We start from the raw sequence: 15138 nt of genomic DNA, 5'->3' as shown, positions 1-15138 counted from the left end.
CTGTTTCCTTTGACGTCTCCAGCCATGTGCTGGTAGTCCAGTGTGTGCACAGCACATTTCGCAGGGATCCAATCCCAATATTTTCTGTAACAGGAGAGCCTAGCATCCCTTCTCAAACCCCCCCCCCCCCAGTGTGAGCTCTTGTTAAATGTGGCTCTGCTGGGTTGTTCAAGTCTGCCTCTCAGCCCCCGCATTCCTCTTGGACCGAGCCTAGGCCTTTGACTAATTCCATATGGAATGCAGGAAGAGTTCCAGTAAGTGCTGGCTCAGGCACACAGCGAAATAATTTTGCGGTTGCTGATATTTTTTTTCTTTCTCTCTCTCTCTCTGTTTCTCTCTTCTTCCTGCAGACCATAAGAAAATGTATGGGGAAGAGCATGGTTCATGCCAAGCGGGGATAGCGGGTGTTTTTATGGAGGTCTGTAGCAGTGCAAGTGATGCGCATGTGTTTTTTGGAAATGTCTGCAGTTTGTGTTTCATAATTGTTCTTGTTTGTATGCTGCTTTTTGTGTGTTGCAACCTTTCCATTCCCTCTTCACAGCATCAACATGTGGCATGTATTGCCACTTTAGAGTCTGGGATTTCATATGAATGAAAGTTCAAAGCAGAGAAGAGATGTTCATGAAAAATAGTGATATCGTTTATGTTCATAGGCCTTATCAAGCTCTTCTTGGTCAACAAAATATTTTCCAATCTTTGCTACTCTATGGGAAAAAATAGTATCATTAGCTGGAAACCATACTCACTACTCATCTTAGTAGTATTTGAACATTTGCATATGTTATAATGTACATATTTTGATGGTATGATGGTTGTGATGGTTTTTCCATCTGCTTTTTATAATTTCACATTTTATATTTAAAGTGCAGCCACACATGATGTCTGCCAGTGAGATGTTTTGTAATAGGTACCAGCTCTTAGTCTAACAGAAGTTATGCCCAGCACCAAATTCATCAGTATCATCATAAAACTAAGAATGGCAAAACTGTGTCTTTGCTTTAGACACACATAAACTATAATTGTACATAAAGTTTTAGACCTAGTCAAACAATTTCATCTGAAAATGATTTGTCAGTTTTATTAGTGTGCATTTGGTATTTGAGCTTTAGAATAACCTTTTATTGTGCGTGATACTGAGTCATTTTAGAGGCCAGTATTTAAGCGTTAAATAAGTGGAAGTGACACCTTCCAGTTCTTTTATATGTCTAGTATCTCAAATGTTTGTGCATTCACAGTGAGGAATTTGAAAGTTTTAACCCATAAGAGTGGAATTCTGCCAATCTAGAGTGTCTGCTCTTCAGGTGTTCCACAGATGTGCCATTACTGGACCTTATCATTGCAGATTGACCTTTCACTAACATCTTCTGTGACCATTAAATCCTTGCATACCAAATGGTCATTCCATCAATTGGATACAGACAGCTCAGCTGGAGGTGGTGTTTTGCATGTTTAGCTACACTGACCTCCGATCCTAAATTGTCCCGTTTTGACTGCAGCCTCATCTTCCTGTTTGTAGCTCTTTGTAGCTGAGCAGAACCCAGCATAGTCTTTTACTTCTGCAGTTCATTTGCTTCAAGGTTCAAAGTACTGTGCTTTCAGAGAAGTGTTTCTGCACACCACAGCTCTAAAGTACTTATTTGGGTACCTGTCAACTTTTAAGGACGCTGGAAAACATGGCCATTTCCCTCTGACCTAATTTCTCCCCAAGAACTGCCACTCACTGGATTGTTATTTAAAATACTGCTTTAACAGTGCTCTCTGTAAACTCTATAAGCTTTAGTTCTTAAAAATTAGGAGAGCAGCTGTTTATAAGCACAACCACTATCTCTAGCATCACTAATCCTACTATGGTCAAAGTTGATCATGTCTTGCCTTTTGTAATGTTTGATTAAACAGCAGTTTTAAAAACATTAATCATTGTTTTAAGGAGCAGACTTTTGTGAACCTCCAGTTGCCATTAAATGTATATTCATTTTTTTATTTAAGCTGTGAACAAATTGCTATTAAAGTAGTTAGCCCCCTCAGTATTCAACCCTATTAGGGGGAAGTGACAGATGGCATTTCAGCTTATGGTTGGATAAGCAGCAAATAATACACCATTGTTTGTGGTCATCGGTTAACTGGTTATATTTACTCAAAAATACTTTTAATATTCCAGGAGCTGGTTGTCATGGGTGCACCTGGGTCATACTATTGGACTGGAACAGTCAAAGTGTTCAACATAACCTCCAGTACTCTGTACAGCCTCAACAAGAATGATTTGACTTCTCAACGATACAGCTATCTGGGTTTGTATTAGTTTCTGTTAGGATCCTAGTGACAACCACATAATGATACAATAGTCATTTTTGTAGTAGTTGAAGCTCAAGTGACTCTTTCTCAGGCTATGCAGTGACAGCTGGACACTTCTCCTCACGCACTGCTATCGATGTTGCCGCTGGTGCACCTCAGGACAGTGGTGATGGAAAAGTAGGTAGAAACTCTTCTTTCTCAGTATCAGCGTACATCACACATGTTCCTTGCTAAAGAAAATGCCATTCTCCTGATGATTCTGGTACTGTCATGTCTTCTATTTCTGTAGGTTTACATATTCAGAATTGAGGGTACATCACTTGTGAAAATCTTTCAAGCCTCAGGGAAAATGGTTGGTAAAAATGTCTGATGAATTCTTGGGCTATGCATAAAGTCATTTCAAAATAATATTCAGGCACATATAAAAATAAAAGATGACATTCTGTACTTTGCCACATTTATTTTCTTCATCTTTAATAAAAGCTGTGTGAAAATCTGACAAAAATAGCAATTTTGACTTTATTGTTTCACTGGTTTAGCGGGTGTAATCCTAACATTTACCTTAATTTCTGTTTGGTTCAATTTAATTAGTAGATGCAAGTATACCAAGTGTACCATGTGTAGTGTTCAGTGCATTGAACATGTGCATGGAATTCTAATATGACTCCTCTCGCTCTGTGCCTTGGCTTGGTTTCAGATGGGCTCTTACTTTGGCTCCTCACTGTGTGCAGTTGACCTGAACACAGATGGACTGTCTGACCTGCTAGTGGGGGCACCCATGTTCAGTGAGGTCCGGGATGAAGGCAGAGTGTCTGTTTACCTCAGCAGGGGCAACGTGAGTTCAATATGCCTTCTTAAGATGACAAGATTACAATATTATAAACCATGTATAGATGGCTAAACAGTTCTAAACAGTACTGTGCTACCTTTGAAGTTGTATCCTATATTGTCTTAAATCTTCTTGTGTTTTAGTATTGCAACTGTGTGTAAGAAAAGCTTATATAAATAAAGATAATGTAATACACATACAAATTTGCAAATTATATAGGCATATGTATAATTCTCAGAATCAAGGTGAATTTGTATCTTCATACAGGGGGTGATGGAGGAGGCTGAGATTTTAAATGGAGACAATGCTTACAATGCCCATTTTGGAGAGAGTGTCGCCACCATTGGAGACATTGATGATGATGGATACCAAGGTAAGAATATGCAGACTGTCCTTATAATATGAAATGTAATAATGTTATGAAATGTTATTCTAACAATTATTCTTAAACAGGAAAAGGCGTTTTGTTATTTAATGAGATGATTCAGTCATTTTGGTGAACACTACTCTTCTTTTTTATTTTCTTGACACTCCATCATCCAATCTCGTGCTCAAGAGAGGTTCAGATAAAATGCTCAGTGCGTTTCCTGATTTAACTGCCAGAGCTTTTCCGATAATAACACACAGATTGTCCGGCAGCTTCACTCTTTTGTGTGTTTGAGAGATCCACCCATGCTAAGAAGAATGTCACTATATGGTGACACTATCAGCCAAGACAGGTAGATGTTTGAAGTGTCATTAAATACATCTTAATTTATTATGAGTTCTTTCATATTATTTTGTTAAATGTTCATGAATGTGCAGCCAGATATGATCTTTTTAAAGAAACAGACAAAAAAAATCAAAAAGTGAAGTAAGAACATGGTGCCTTATTAAAGCCTCAACTTGGCACTGATGCGGAGCCAAATTCAACAGTTGCATCAGTGTCCTTCAAACAGTCCTATAACACCACAGCTATTAAAAGCTAGCAATACATACATGTTTACCATATTTTTCATTAAATTCAGGTTTATTAGAATTCCACTTAGTAATAATGTGATGCTGTCACAGACCAATCTATAAAGTCACCTGGTTCTCATGTATCCCCCTTCACACCTGTTTAGTACTTGGAGAATGTTGTTCCCAAGATCTCTCTTTTTAACTAGTTGGAAGTGATTTTGTTTATGAAAATGCATTACTTCTTGTGATAGTGCGTGCTGTAAAAAACGCTGTATTAATATATTTGAAATTTTGATGTACAGATTGCTTTTTGGCTGCTAATATTACAACAAATTCTTCCAAAAAGTGAAAGGCTTATACAGAATAACTATGACTATCTATAAAACTAAATTGAGGTCATGTTTTGGCTACTATAGCTAGACGTTTGAACAGCACACTCTACAATGTCTCGTGTTATGTTATTATTAGATGGCACTGTTCCAGCATAGACCATGTTTGGTATGTCTACAACTAAAGGTTTTACCACAGTGCCGGTAATTAACAAATGTTTCTTTGCACACTACTATTGCTCTTCTAAGAAAGTTGTTTTAATTTTAGTAGAAATTCAGTTTGTATGTTAGTGAAGTGTAATAGTGTAATAGTCCAGCAGAAAAGACTCCATGTAGGATACAAAAGAAAAGGTGTTTATTGGCTCCCAGTGCTCCAGTGCAAAAGAAAAACCATATCCAATCATAACAAGCAAAAACATATTTTAAAAAGGAAAATGTATTATTTACAAGTATTTGTAAAAACAAATCCATCAATCATAAATTCTCCAATATCAATCAACTTCAAAACATTCCTTTCTTGAATTTTCCATCAGAAGCTTATATAGAGAAAAACAGAAAATTAGGTGATCTCTGGGTGGGAAAATTCCCCATAAAAGTCCCCTTCAACAAAGGCTACAGTTTCGTTTCCCTCCAAAACAATATGGAAGCCTTTCCACAAAAATAATCACAGGTAAGTTCATTTATTTCTCTTAACCTACTTTGTTTTACATACTTAGTTAGAATATACAAACTTTTCTGGACAGATGAACATTAAACTTAAACTCTATTAACATTATAAGAACAATATTTAATCTCAAATACTTACAACACGTTTCTCTTCTCTTGCAGGTCCTCACTAAATAAAACTTTTTCCATGCATGTTAATCACTCAGTAAATTTGACCAAACAATTCCTGTGTGTTAATTTACACGCATACATATATAAATATATATACATGCACAGCATATATGCATCTCAAACACAGAGTCCATATGAACATACTGTGGAGTGTAGCTCCATCACATGATGTTTAGCTTGTGAAAGTAAAACTTTCAGCTTTAAGCACGATTGCAGTGCTAAATAAATAAATACATATTTCTAGGCAGTTTCTAAAGACATGGAAAAAAACAGGCTAGTATAACATTACAAATGAGCAAGTGTCTTTTATTTGAGTAATATATTTTGTATGTTCCTTGTCTTTATGACACTGTTCCACTGTTCTACTTCTGAGTTTTACAGGTACTGCCAAGACTTTCTGAAGACTTTTCAGATTTTCAAGAAAATCTGACTTTAAAGTCAACAGGCTTATAAAGGGTTCCTGAAATACACAAAGCTGCATTTTGCTTTTCAGTTCCAGATGTGCCTTCTCTTTCTCATACAGACTTTCTCTGATTCTCTTTTCCCCACTGCATCTCTTACTTTCTGTGCTGCAGATGTGGCAATTGGAGCTCCCAAAGAGGATGACTATGGTGGTGCAGTGTACATTTATCATGGGGATGCTAAAGGAATAGTCAACAAGTACTCAATGGTAGCTTACACCACTCCATATCCCAGTTATTAGTGCTTTAAATGACAAATGGTATTCTGGATAACTTGCCTTCAGCTATGTTCATTATAATCACTAATTTAGGAAATACATAGTTAGGTCATTTGATTGGAGGATATGACCTTTATTAGTTCATTTAGTCTTCACAGAGTAGTCTGTAGCACAGTTCATTATCAGTCTTACTGAGGAAATTAATGTCAAATTAAAAGGTTTTAGGTTCAAAAGACATCTTAGTGCACCCCCTCTTTTTGAAGCACTTGCATGAGTTTGATTAATCAACATACTATTGATGTAGGTACTGTATGTATATATGATTGAAAGGTAGATTGTCTCTCCCCTTCATTGTCTGCAGAGGCTGTCTGGGCGAAGCATCAGTCCAACCCTCCAAATGTTTGGCCAGTCTGTATCTGGCAATGTGGACATGGATGGAAATGGTTATCCAGGTCTGGCAAAACTTTACATGCACAGCAAAGTAATTGACACTAGAAAAAGGAAATTCTTTGTCTTTGAACAAGACTTTGAATGACATTATTTGACTGACTCAGCATACTCAAAATGATGTCATATCACAGTTGTCACTTGATGTACAACATAATAAGAAACATATGAATCACTTAAGATGAAGTGAAAGACCATTTTTATTTCGTTTCCATTATACATTTGATTTGCTAATACCTAAACATTCAGTAACACAAAACACCTGGCCTTACACTACTGTTTAGACATATGGCCACAGTGTGACTCTTCATCTTTGTTTCCTTATGTTCACTGTTTCTTTTTCACTACATTATGTGGAATTAAATAAAATTCAGGATTAATTTTCTGAAGGAAAAATACTCTTTGTAGCAAAAATGCAAGGAATGTAGATTAACTACACATTCGGTCTTCGAAGCCTTTTTCTTGATGTGGTGAGAAGGCATTTTGTTTACAGCATTCCTCAGTGGACACTCAGACTTGACCAATCTAGGAACTAAAATCTACAACCTTTACGATCTAAGCGAGCGAAGCATTTTATTCGTTGCATTCATGTCAGAAATTGGTCCAAAATATTAGACTTTTGTTTTGGTCTTTAGTATACAAATTGATCAAACTGAAGTATTCCTGTCCTTCTTGAATAATATATTGGTTTGCAATATAGATGTGACAGTTGGTGCTTTCATGGCAGACAGTGTGGTGTTATTAAGGTGAGAAACACACTGCTAATGTTGCAAATAATTACAAATAGTATTAATATCTGTGCACCCATTCATTCCTGTGTCCTATTGTTCTCATTGATGTGGAGATAGGTCCAGACCAGTAATCACAGTGGAGGTGTTCATTTTCCTGCCGGCTTCTATAAACATCTCAGTGCCTCAGTGTCATGAGGGCCCACAGCACCTCAACTGCTTTAATGTCACCATCTGTATGCTCTTCAGTGGGAAACAGGTGCCTGGACAGATAGGTGAGGAATGCTACATTGGAGCCTTTTTGTATGCTACATTAAAAAAATAAGCAATTTTTATTATAAAAAATTCAGGTTATAGATAACTCAGTGGTTACAGCTATTGACTAGCAACAACTTGGGTACCATTAGTAACTGACATTGTCTCAGAAGGTCACTTACAACTGTGTCATTAAGGAAGCCAGTAAAGCCCTAAATTAATCCAGCGGGTTGCCCCAAGCCTTGCTTGTAAATACGAATGCATTCTCAGAACAGCTTCCCTTGTAAAAGTCCCTTCCATTTACTCATCTAGCCAATTTTGCCCCTACAGCCTAGAAACTTATCCACGTTGCACAATTAGCCTGATTAATGGATCATTTTTAATTGGTTTAAGACTGTTAAAACATTTTGTGTTGTGAACGTGAATCCAATAAGTATAGTGAATTTTACATGAGTAGGTGTGACCTCTGCATTCAGTGGATCTGGTCACTGTTAGGCAAGTCCTTGTAGGAGATTCAGGATGTATAAATTGGGTGTTATGCAATTGGCTGGTCCTGAGTGAGGAAAGAATAAGGGCTTTTCTGTTTCGCTTCTTGGCATTGGTTTTGGAAAGTGCTACAGCTCCTCTTCTCTGGGTAGCACTAGGATAAAACCCTCCCTTCCGCATTGAAGTGAGGTCATGGCTCCATCACAGCTGGACAATAGGAGTGGCCTAGACCCTTACACAGGTCCAAGAGAGAGGGTGTGTGTGTGTGTGTGTGTGTGTGTGTGTGTGTGTGTGTGTGTGTGTGTGTGTGTGTGTGTGTGTGTGTGTGTGTGTGTGTGTGTGTGTGTGTGTGTGTGTGTGTCTGTGTCTGTGTGTCTGTGTGTCTGTGTCTACACCCTCACAGATTTTCAGTAACACCCTCTGAGACCAATAAAACGCTAATGAATCTTACTCAGAAGGATCCAGCATTGAATGGGTGCACTCACCCTTTAACACTATTTAAGTGATCTCATGCCTGCCAGCCATGATTATTTTTCAAACAGCTTTTTCCAAAGTTATTTTTTCAAACTACCAGAAACTGAATGAAACATCGTAGTCTGACTGGCTGAAGTTCTGGTATTGTTTTTTTATGTGATGTTTTGTCAGGTCTATCAGTGTGGGGAATTGATATCATGTAACATTTTAGTGGACGTTTTAAAGGTTTGCATTATTCTTGAGTGAATCTGAGTCACTTTCCTTTGTCAACATACTGCTAATGCTCCCTTTCCTCAGAACTGTTATATAATCTAACCGCCGATGCAGATAAGAGACAGAAGGGTCTGCCATCCCGTGTCTATTTCACAAACAGTGGAGAACAGACCCCCATTGTGAGTGACCGTTTTAGCCTTACCATCAGCCAGAAGGAGTGCCACCAGTATACAACGTACGTACGGGTGAGTGTGTCAGTTAGCTCTGCTCATGATAATGCACCGTATGTCCTGCAATGTTCATAAATGGCACAGTAAATGTTGGCTATTTTCAGCATCACAAGGTCTGTGTCAGTTCTTTTGATTTTGTTTACTCTCATATTTTCTCATGACCTGTGGTCAAGGCTCTAAAGGTCAGGAGCTTTTGTGCCAAACTTTAGTTCATGCTGATCTTTCAATATGTGATTAATGAATGTTCCTGAGCATATTCAGTTAAATTAAATTTTAAGTTTGGGAGGATTTCTTGACACATTCATTTTTTAAACATTTGTTGTGTGGTGAGCATTAATATGGGAGAGTTTAGATTTCACTGCTGGGGTACTTATACGAGTAAATCATCAGTCTTTGAAACTTTTATGCCCTTGCTTTCTTTCACATGCCCTTAAATAGATAAGCCTGTTGCCATCACTGTGAATACATTTACAGCGTTTAGCTGACTGTGGCCACACAGATAGGTTCTGTTTGTCACAGTGCTGACTGACTGTTCAGGGCTTCAGTGTCCACAGGGCCTACACAGAGCGGCAGCTCTAATAGAGAGTTCCATACAGCACTTGTAAAAACCCCTCAGCCACTACTTTACCAGGCTATCCAGAGCTTTTCTCACTGGGGGAGATCCTGGGGGAATGAGCTTGCATGCAAACAGGCAAAACATGCGTTTACCAGAAAATATACGTTGGATTTATCCTGTGTTTAATTTGAATTTTTGTGTAGCAAAGCTTTCAATTTTGAAGAAATTGAAAATTGTGATTTTTGTTTATTGGCCTGACTAGCATATGTACCAAGTTTACAAACAGAATCCACTAACAGGTCTAACCTATTCAGAGTGTTCTGACTGCACGAATATATTTCCATACTGTTCATGAAGTTTATTTAATTAATGTTGTGATATATTCCTACTGTGTGATATCTTATATCTTTTTATAAAGCCTGAGTTGTGTGAATGTTTACAGAGGGAGATAAATGGGCTCTTAACTAGAGATTACTCTTGCCATCTGCTCTGTGGAAAACTACTGGCATCTCCATGGGTGAGCTGTAATGTATCAGAATAGATAAACATACTTCTGCTGAAAGAGTCAATTTTCTGTCATAGGAGATTTGGCTTGCAGTCATGTGGCTAGGAAGATACCAACAACTGACTTCAGTTGTTTACACACACCAATTATCTAAATGATTCTACAGTGCTAGGAAATTAGGTTCTGTAATGTAACAAAACACTCTAAATGGCTTTTACTTATCATTATTGCTGACTTGTTAACTAATCTGCAGTGTTTTGGGTCAGTGGACAATATTTCTTGTTTTTTTTGGCAAAAAAATGGTTTTTGGAATTTGTGTAAGACCAGGTGTCTCTGGTTGAGGTGTCTGAGCACTGCTTAGACTGGTCAGACTAGATGTGGTTATTGTCAAATTTAGATTACAGTGTTTGTTATACAGGTTGTGTATGTAATGCGTTTCCTCCTTCCATAAAGTTAGAGTTTAGTCTGGACAGGTTTGTCTCACATGCTGAGGGAAAAAAAACAGGATGCTGCACTTTAAAATACCAAACATGCTGAGGGAATATGCAGACAAAAGCGGATACATTTAATTACAAATTTTATTCTACATCCATCTAATAAATATTTCCATCAAAATGTGAGAAACACATTTTTCCGTAACTTACTGCCTCAGATTGTATGCACCCAGGAGTATGTTAGTGCTTTCTGTAACTGGTAAGGCAGTTCAAAAACACTGAAATCCCTGTCATCAGCCCTGATTCCCCAGCAATCTTGGGGACCAGGTCTGCCTAGCCAATCCTTCTCTTTATTTGAATGTTACAGTCTGCCCACATTATGTAGGCCTCCTATTCGCTAGCTCAATAACGTTAATGTAAACCAGCAGGGTTCTTGAGGGGAGCATTGCTCATACAGTACTACTCACACACACACACACACACACACACACACACACACACACACACACACACACACACACACACATACACACATATGTATGCTTAATCCCTCAGATAAACATCAATGGTTCCACTATGATGGGTAACCTCTAACTAGGCTTGTATTGTGTCCAGTGGGTCTCTTTGCATGTGAGGACATTCACTTTAAGGGAATGAAGTCAGGTCTTGGTCATAGACTTGTAACATGATCTGGGAAAACATGGATAACTCCATACATAGAGGAAATGTATGTCAGAATCAGCTCCTGAATGATCTGTGAATTAACTGAGTGTAATTGGAAGTGCAGGATATTTATATTAATTTTGTGTATTGGAGTGCTGTGGCAAGAGGCATTGTATTTGGGTTCATATTTGTTCAGATCACCTACAGTTAGTAAAGACCTAATGGCTGGCATTTAAAATTTCTCTGCCCACCCAGCTAAAACACTCCCAGAACTTTAAATAAGCCAGTTGTAATTTTAATGCTAAAGAATTGGGGGTATTATATAACGTTTTCATGTTACTCATTTGGAACATGTTTTTGTTGGCAGAGGCTGTCAAATAGATCGCCAGATGTTCTGAGGTTTTTTTTTAGCTAAATAAAACTTGATATTTTGAACATGTGAAAAAAAGGAGAATATTAAAGTTTGCAGTTTAAACTGTTGATAGAGAGGAGGTGAGTGAGCAAAGATTTTGGCATGCATTTCAAGTTTACCATGCTCACCCTGGAATGATGTTTGCCCTGCTCCCAACTTATCAGCTAATTAACAAGTTCTTTGTGAATTTTAAATAGGTGTATTAGAGCAGAGAGAACCCTAAACTGTGTGGACTGACTAATGGTCTAATCATTTTAAACCACTGGAAACATTTTGGAACTGTTTATTTATTATTTCTAAGATCACCAGACGCCAACACTTATAAAATAGCTCCCATTTGGTTTACATAATACATTTGTGCAGCTGGGTTCTAAAATGAGGCAGCACAGGCTGAGAGAGAGACATGAACACCTAAACTAGTGAAGCCAAGTGCTGAAGACAGTTCAGTTTCCTGTGTTATTGTGGCTACCATGCATGTTTTCCTGTTTTGCAGTTTCTAGCACACTATCAGCTTTGATGTTCTATAAAGTGCATATTTGTGACTTGATAATACCTTTAGCTTTATATGCTTGATTTATTCAGTTATTTGGATTTTTATGACATGTACGAAGCTCAAATTCTGCAGTTAAGTGCAGATAACCACTAATTTGTCATTCTTATAAGTAACTCAAAATATGCTCAAGTGAGGAGCTAGCAATGGCTATTAAGTCCCCTGCTTGACAGCAGCTGTCTGCTTGGAACATGCCCTCTACTATTCATAATGCTTCCTACTTTATATGCAAAATCTACTGTCAGTCCAAGGGTATTTAGGGACCTGTTAAGCATTACTGTTAAACATATGCTATATCAGGAGCACTTGGCACTGACAGGAAGATGGCATGGTAGAATCAAATGGAAAGGACAACTCAAATTTATGACATATTTTCAACTTTGTTTCAGTACAAAGTTGGACACAGATCACATTGTGCTCCCCTCACTGACACAAAGATACAGAGGATTGTAAGGCATGTATATGTCCAAGAGCACAGTTGTAGCAATGCACAACCTTTTTTTTTTTTTTTTCCTGACATAAGTACACCTGAATAACCCGTGTACAGCACCAGTGTTATTCGCAGCCCACTGCTGTGAGGCTATTCACACTCCTTACCCAGAGAGTGCTAGGCTGCCGGCCACCTGCCTGCTTTGTGCTTGTCCCATTTATAGTTCTTCATGACACTGCAGTTCCCTTGATGCCATTCCACTGGTTTCATTTACCCTGAGCCAAGAAAGCTGATACAGTGAATTCACATGGCAGGGAGGTAATCATAGACAGCTGTCTCCCATTAAACAAGCTTGCCACTCCAACTACTATTTATAAAACATGGTGACTGAAAGATATTGAAACATGCCGGACCATAACCAGAATAAATACGGTAGAAAAAAAAAAAGGATCCTCTGCTCCAATATGAGCACACGTAACTGCAGTTAAATGTTTTGTCATCATGAATCATTCCCAGAGGCATGATCTGAGGGAGCTCTATGGAGTCCTGCACAGCTTTGTATTTGTATAGTTTCATTTAGCATAGCATACTGTTTCTGACCAGTGTGTTCTCTCTCTGAGTAATGCTTACTGTATCTTCTTATAGTATTGGGTGTGTACACAGCAGCCTGTCATGCTTTACCACAGACAACAAGCCTAAATATGATACTTCATATAGACCATCACAAATCTTACTTCAAGGAATTACACTTAGATGTCTTTACTTTAGTTTGATAGGTGCAATATGGAGACATGGTTTAATTTCCCCTTGCATGCATTTACATTGCTTTTTTATAACATCAGTACAGTAATTAAGTAAACTTTATGCAAAGTCAACTTTTTCTATTTTCTAATTCTAGAAATTTTATATTCCCATTGGAACTTGATTGTCAGGAGCCTAAGCTCTAGGGTTTGGGATTTTAAATGTACTCACCACACACAGAGAAGTTTAGACAATTGTGTCTAAGCTGCACTTATGCACTCTTGTGGATGTAAAACTCCACAAATTAACAGCAGTATAATAGTGTCCTAGATTCGTGAGCTAGCAATCCCTATAAAGGCAAGAAGCATCTGTGACCGTGCTTATGACTAACCAGAGATGCATACATGCACGCACGCGCACACACACTGAAGTTTCAAGTTGACAAAACAGAAAATGAGATCCATGCTTTAGAAACAGAATATTTGATTTCAGATTCTTTCTTAGATCCTGTATTGTAGGACAGTCCCAGAATTTATTCTGAAAGTCTCAACAATTGACTGCCACCATACCCCCTGTCTACATTACTGCCTACACTGAGCCCTAGCCAAGGCTGCTACCATAAATGGCCTGGTCTGAGTGTCCCCTTGACTAACGTAGTTTTTCTGGTCCGAGTGCCTTCACTGTGTTCTCGAAGTGCTCCATCGGCCAAGGCAGAAACTTTAACATGCATGCTATTCAAAGAGCTGAGAGTAGGTGACAGGGGGCACCACGCCGGAATCCAGGGAATGCCTTATCAGTGGTCCTACCTGGCCACTGACAAGTAAAACTGCAGGATATATTTATTTTTACAAGTATGACATGCTAAGGGAAAGTGTATATTGGAGGAAACTATGAACTATGTACATTTCAAGCAAATATAAATAATACATTTAAATGTCAGAGGCACTGTTTTGTAATTCTTCTCAGTAAAAATGAGGACACTGCTAGATGTCCTGATTCGAAAGCATTTTTGTGCTTTGGAGTTATCCAAGGAATCTTACATGTTTGGTTAAGTTTCAAGAAGTCGTGTTTCTTGGATCAGCTTTTTGTAAAGTATTTGTTGAATGCTTTGTTCTTACTGTAGTAACAAATGCAAAAATGTCTAAATTTGCTGACAGGATTCTTCAGTACTAAATGAATGATTATTTTTTGTAGTCTGAGGAGAAAATGCTTTCTGTCTTGCCAGTTTACACTGGCGAAGCATGCCACCTTCATTCCTGCTTTATAAGAGCCAGCTGGGCTCTTAAATGTCTGAGAGTCAGATGCTGAATACCTGATGTATGTTAGCCAATAAAAGTTTACTGTAATTTGTGTTTATATGAATGTTGTTCCACTGAGTAGCTCATCAAATTATATGCTATTTAGAAATGTCCCACTCACTGTGCACAGATTATGTTCTCCCCTATGGAAAGTAAAAAAGGGGAAAGTGGCAATAATGTATGTGCGAATACATGTGTTAGGATGTGTGGTGCATCCAGACACCATGGGAGAATGTGAGGATCCAGAGGGGGAAAGTGTTGCGTGTGTGGCAGTTAAGGGAAGAATGAGGGAGCAACACCACAGATGGAATGAGTTTTCTGACAATTTCAATTATGAGCCTCCCATATGCTAAACCTCCTTGCTCCGCACAGTCTGCATGCTCTTATCCCATCGCCTGTGAGACTGTGTGAGACCGTTTCCCATGGGTAAAATGACAGCAGTCCTTTTGGAGCATAGAAGAGCAAGTTGTAAACTGTGTCTCCCTGTGAATTTGGCCTGTACATTTGGGTCTTCTTTTTGGCTTAACGCATCTTTTGGAGAGCTTTTAGTTTCGTTTGTTTGGGAAATGTATCATGTATGTATACAGGCTAATGACTGAGAAATTAGTGTCTTTGATTGATCATGAGTTTCCTGAGATGACCCCTGATTCAGTCAGGGATTTTAGAGAGCAATTTTAGGAATACACTCGTATGCTGTGTAGACCAGGGTCCTGTACAGAGCCCAAAATCCATATAGGATTACCTGATGCTGAGTGACTTTGTTGGCCATAATCACAGAATGAGGAACTCTAGATGTGTTATTGCCAGGGTG

The 15138-nt window shown here is 38.3% G+C and overlaps 1 protein-coding gene across 4 annotated transcripts in view; it reads left to right on the top strand.

Moving 5' to 3' along the window:
* Positions 1–15138, top strand: part of itga9 (integrin, alpha 9) — a 49876-nt gene that overhangs the window by 12211 nt on the left and 22527 nt on the right. For all 4 annotated transcript variants that reach the window (XM_081724922.1, XM_081724923.1, XM_035531687.2 and 1 more), the window contains 11 exons: positions 351–418; positions 2159–2288; positions 2384–2469; positions 2582–2644; positions 2990–3127; positions 3389–3494; positions 5802–5896; positions 6267–6357; positions 7053–7098; positions 7201–7355; positions 8593–8753. In XM_081724922.1, the coding sequence (XP_081581048.1) occupies positions 351–418; positions 2159–2288; positions 2384–2469; positions 2582–2644; positions 2990–3127; positions 3389–3494; positions 5802–5896; positions 6267–6357; positions 7053–7098; positions 7201–7355; positions 8593–8753 (1139 nt within the window). The remainder of the gene's footprint in view (positions 1–350; positions 419–2158; positions 2289–2383; positions 2470–2581; positions 2645–2989; positions 3128–3388; positions 3495–5801; positions 5897–6266; positions 6358–7052; positions 7099–7200; positions 7356–8592; positions 8754–15138) is intronic.

This window comes from Electrophorus electricus, chromosome 12, assembly GCF_041902795.1.
Source record: "Electrophorus electricus isolate QZ-2024a chromosome 12, ASM4190279v1, whole genome shotgun sequence".
Classification (NCBI taxonomy): Eukaryota; Metazoa; Chordata; class Actinopteri; order Gymnotiformes; family Gymnotidae; genus Electrophorus; species Electrophorus electricus.
The sequence above is the reverse complement of the archived record's forward strand: the minus strand, read 5'-3'. Positions and strand labels throughout refer to the sequence as shown.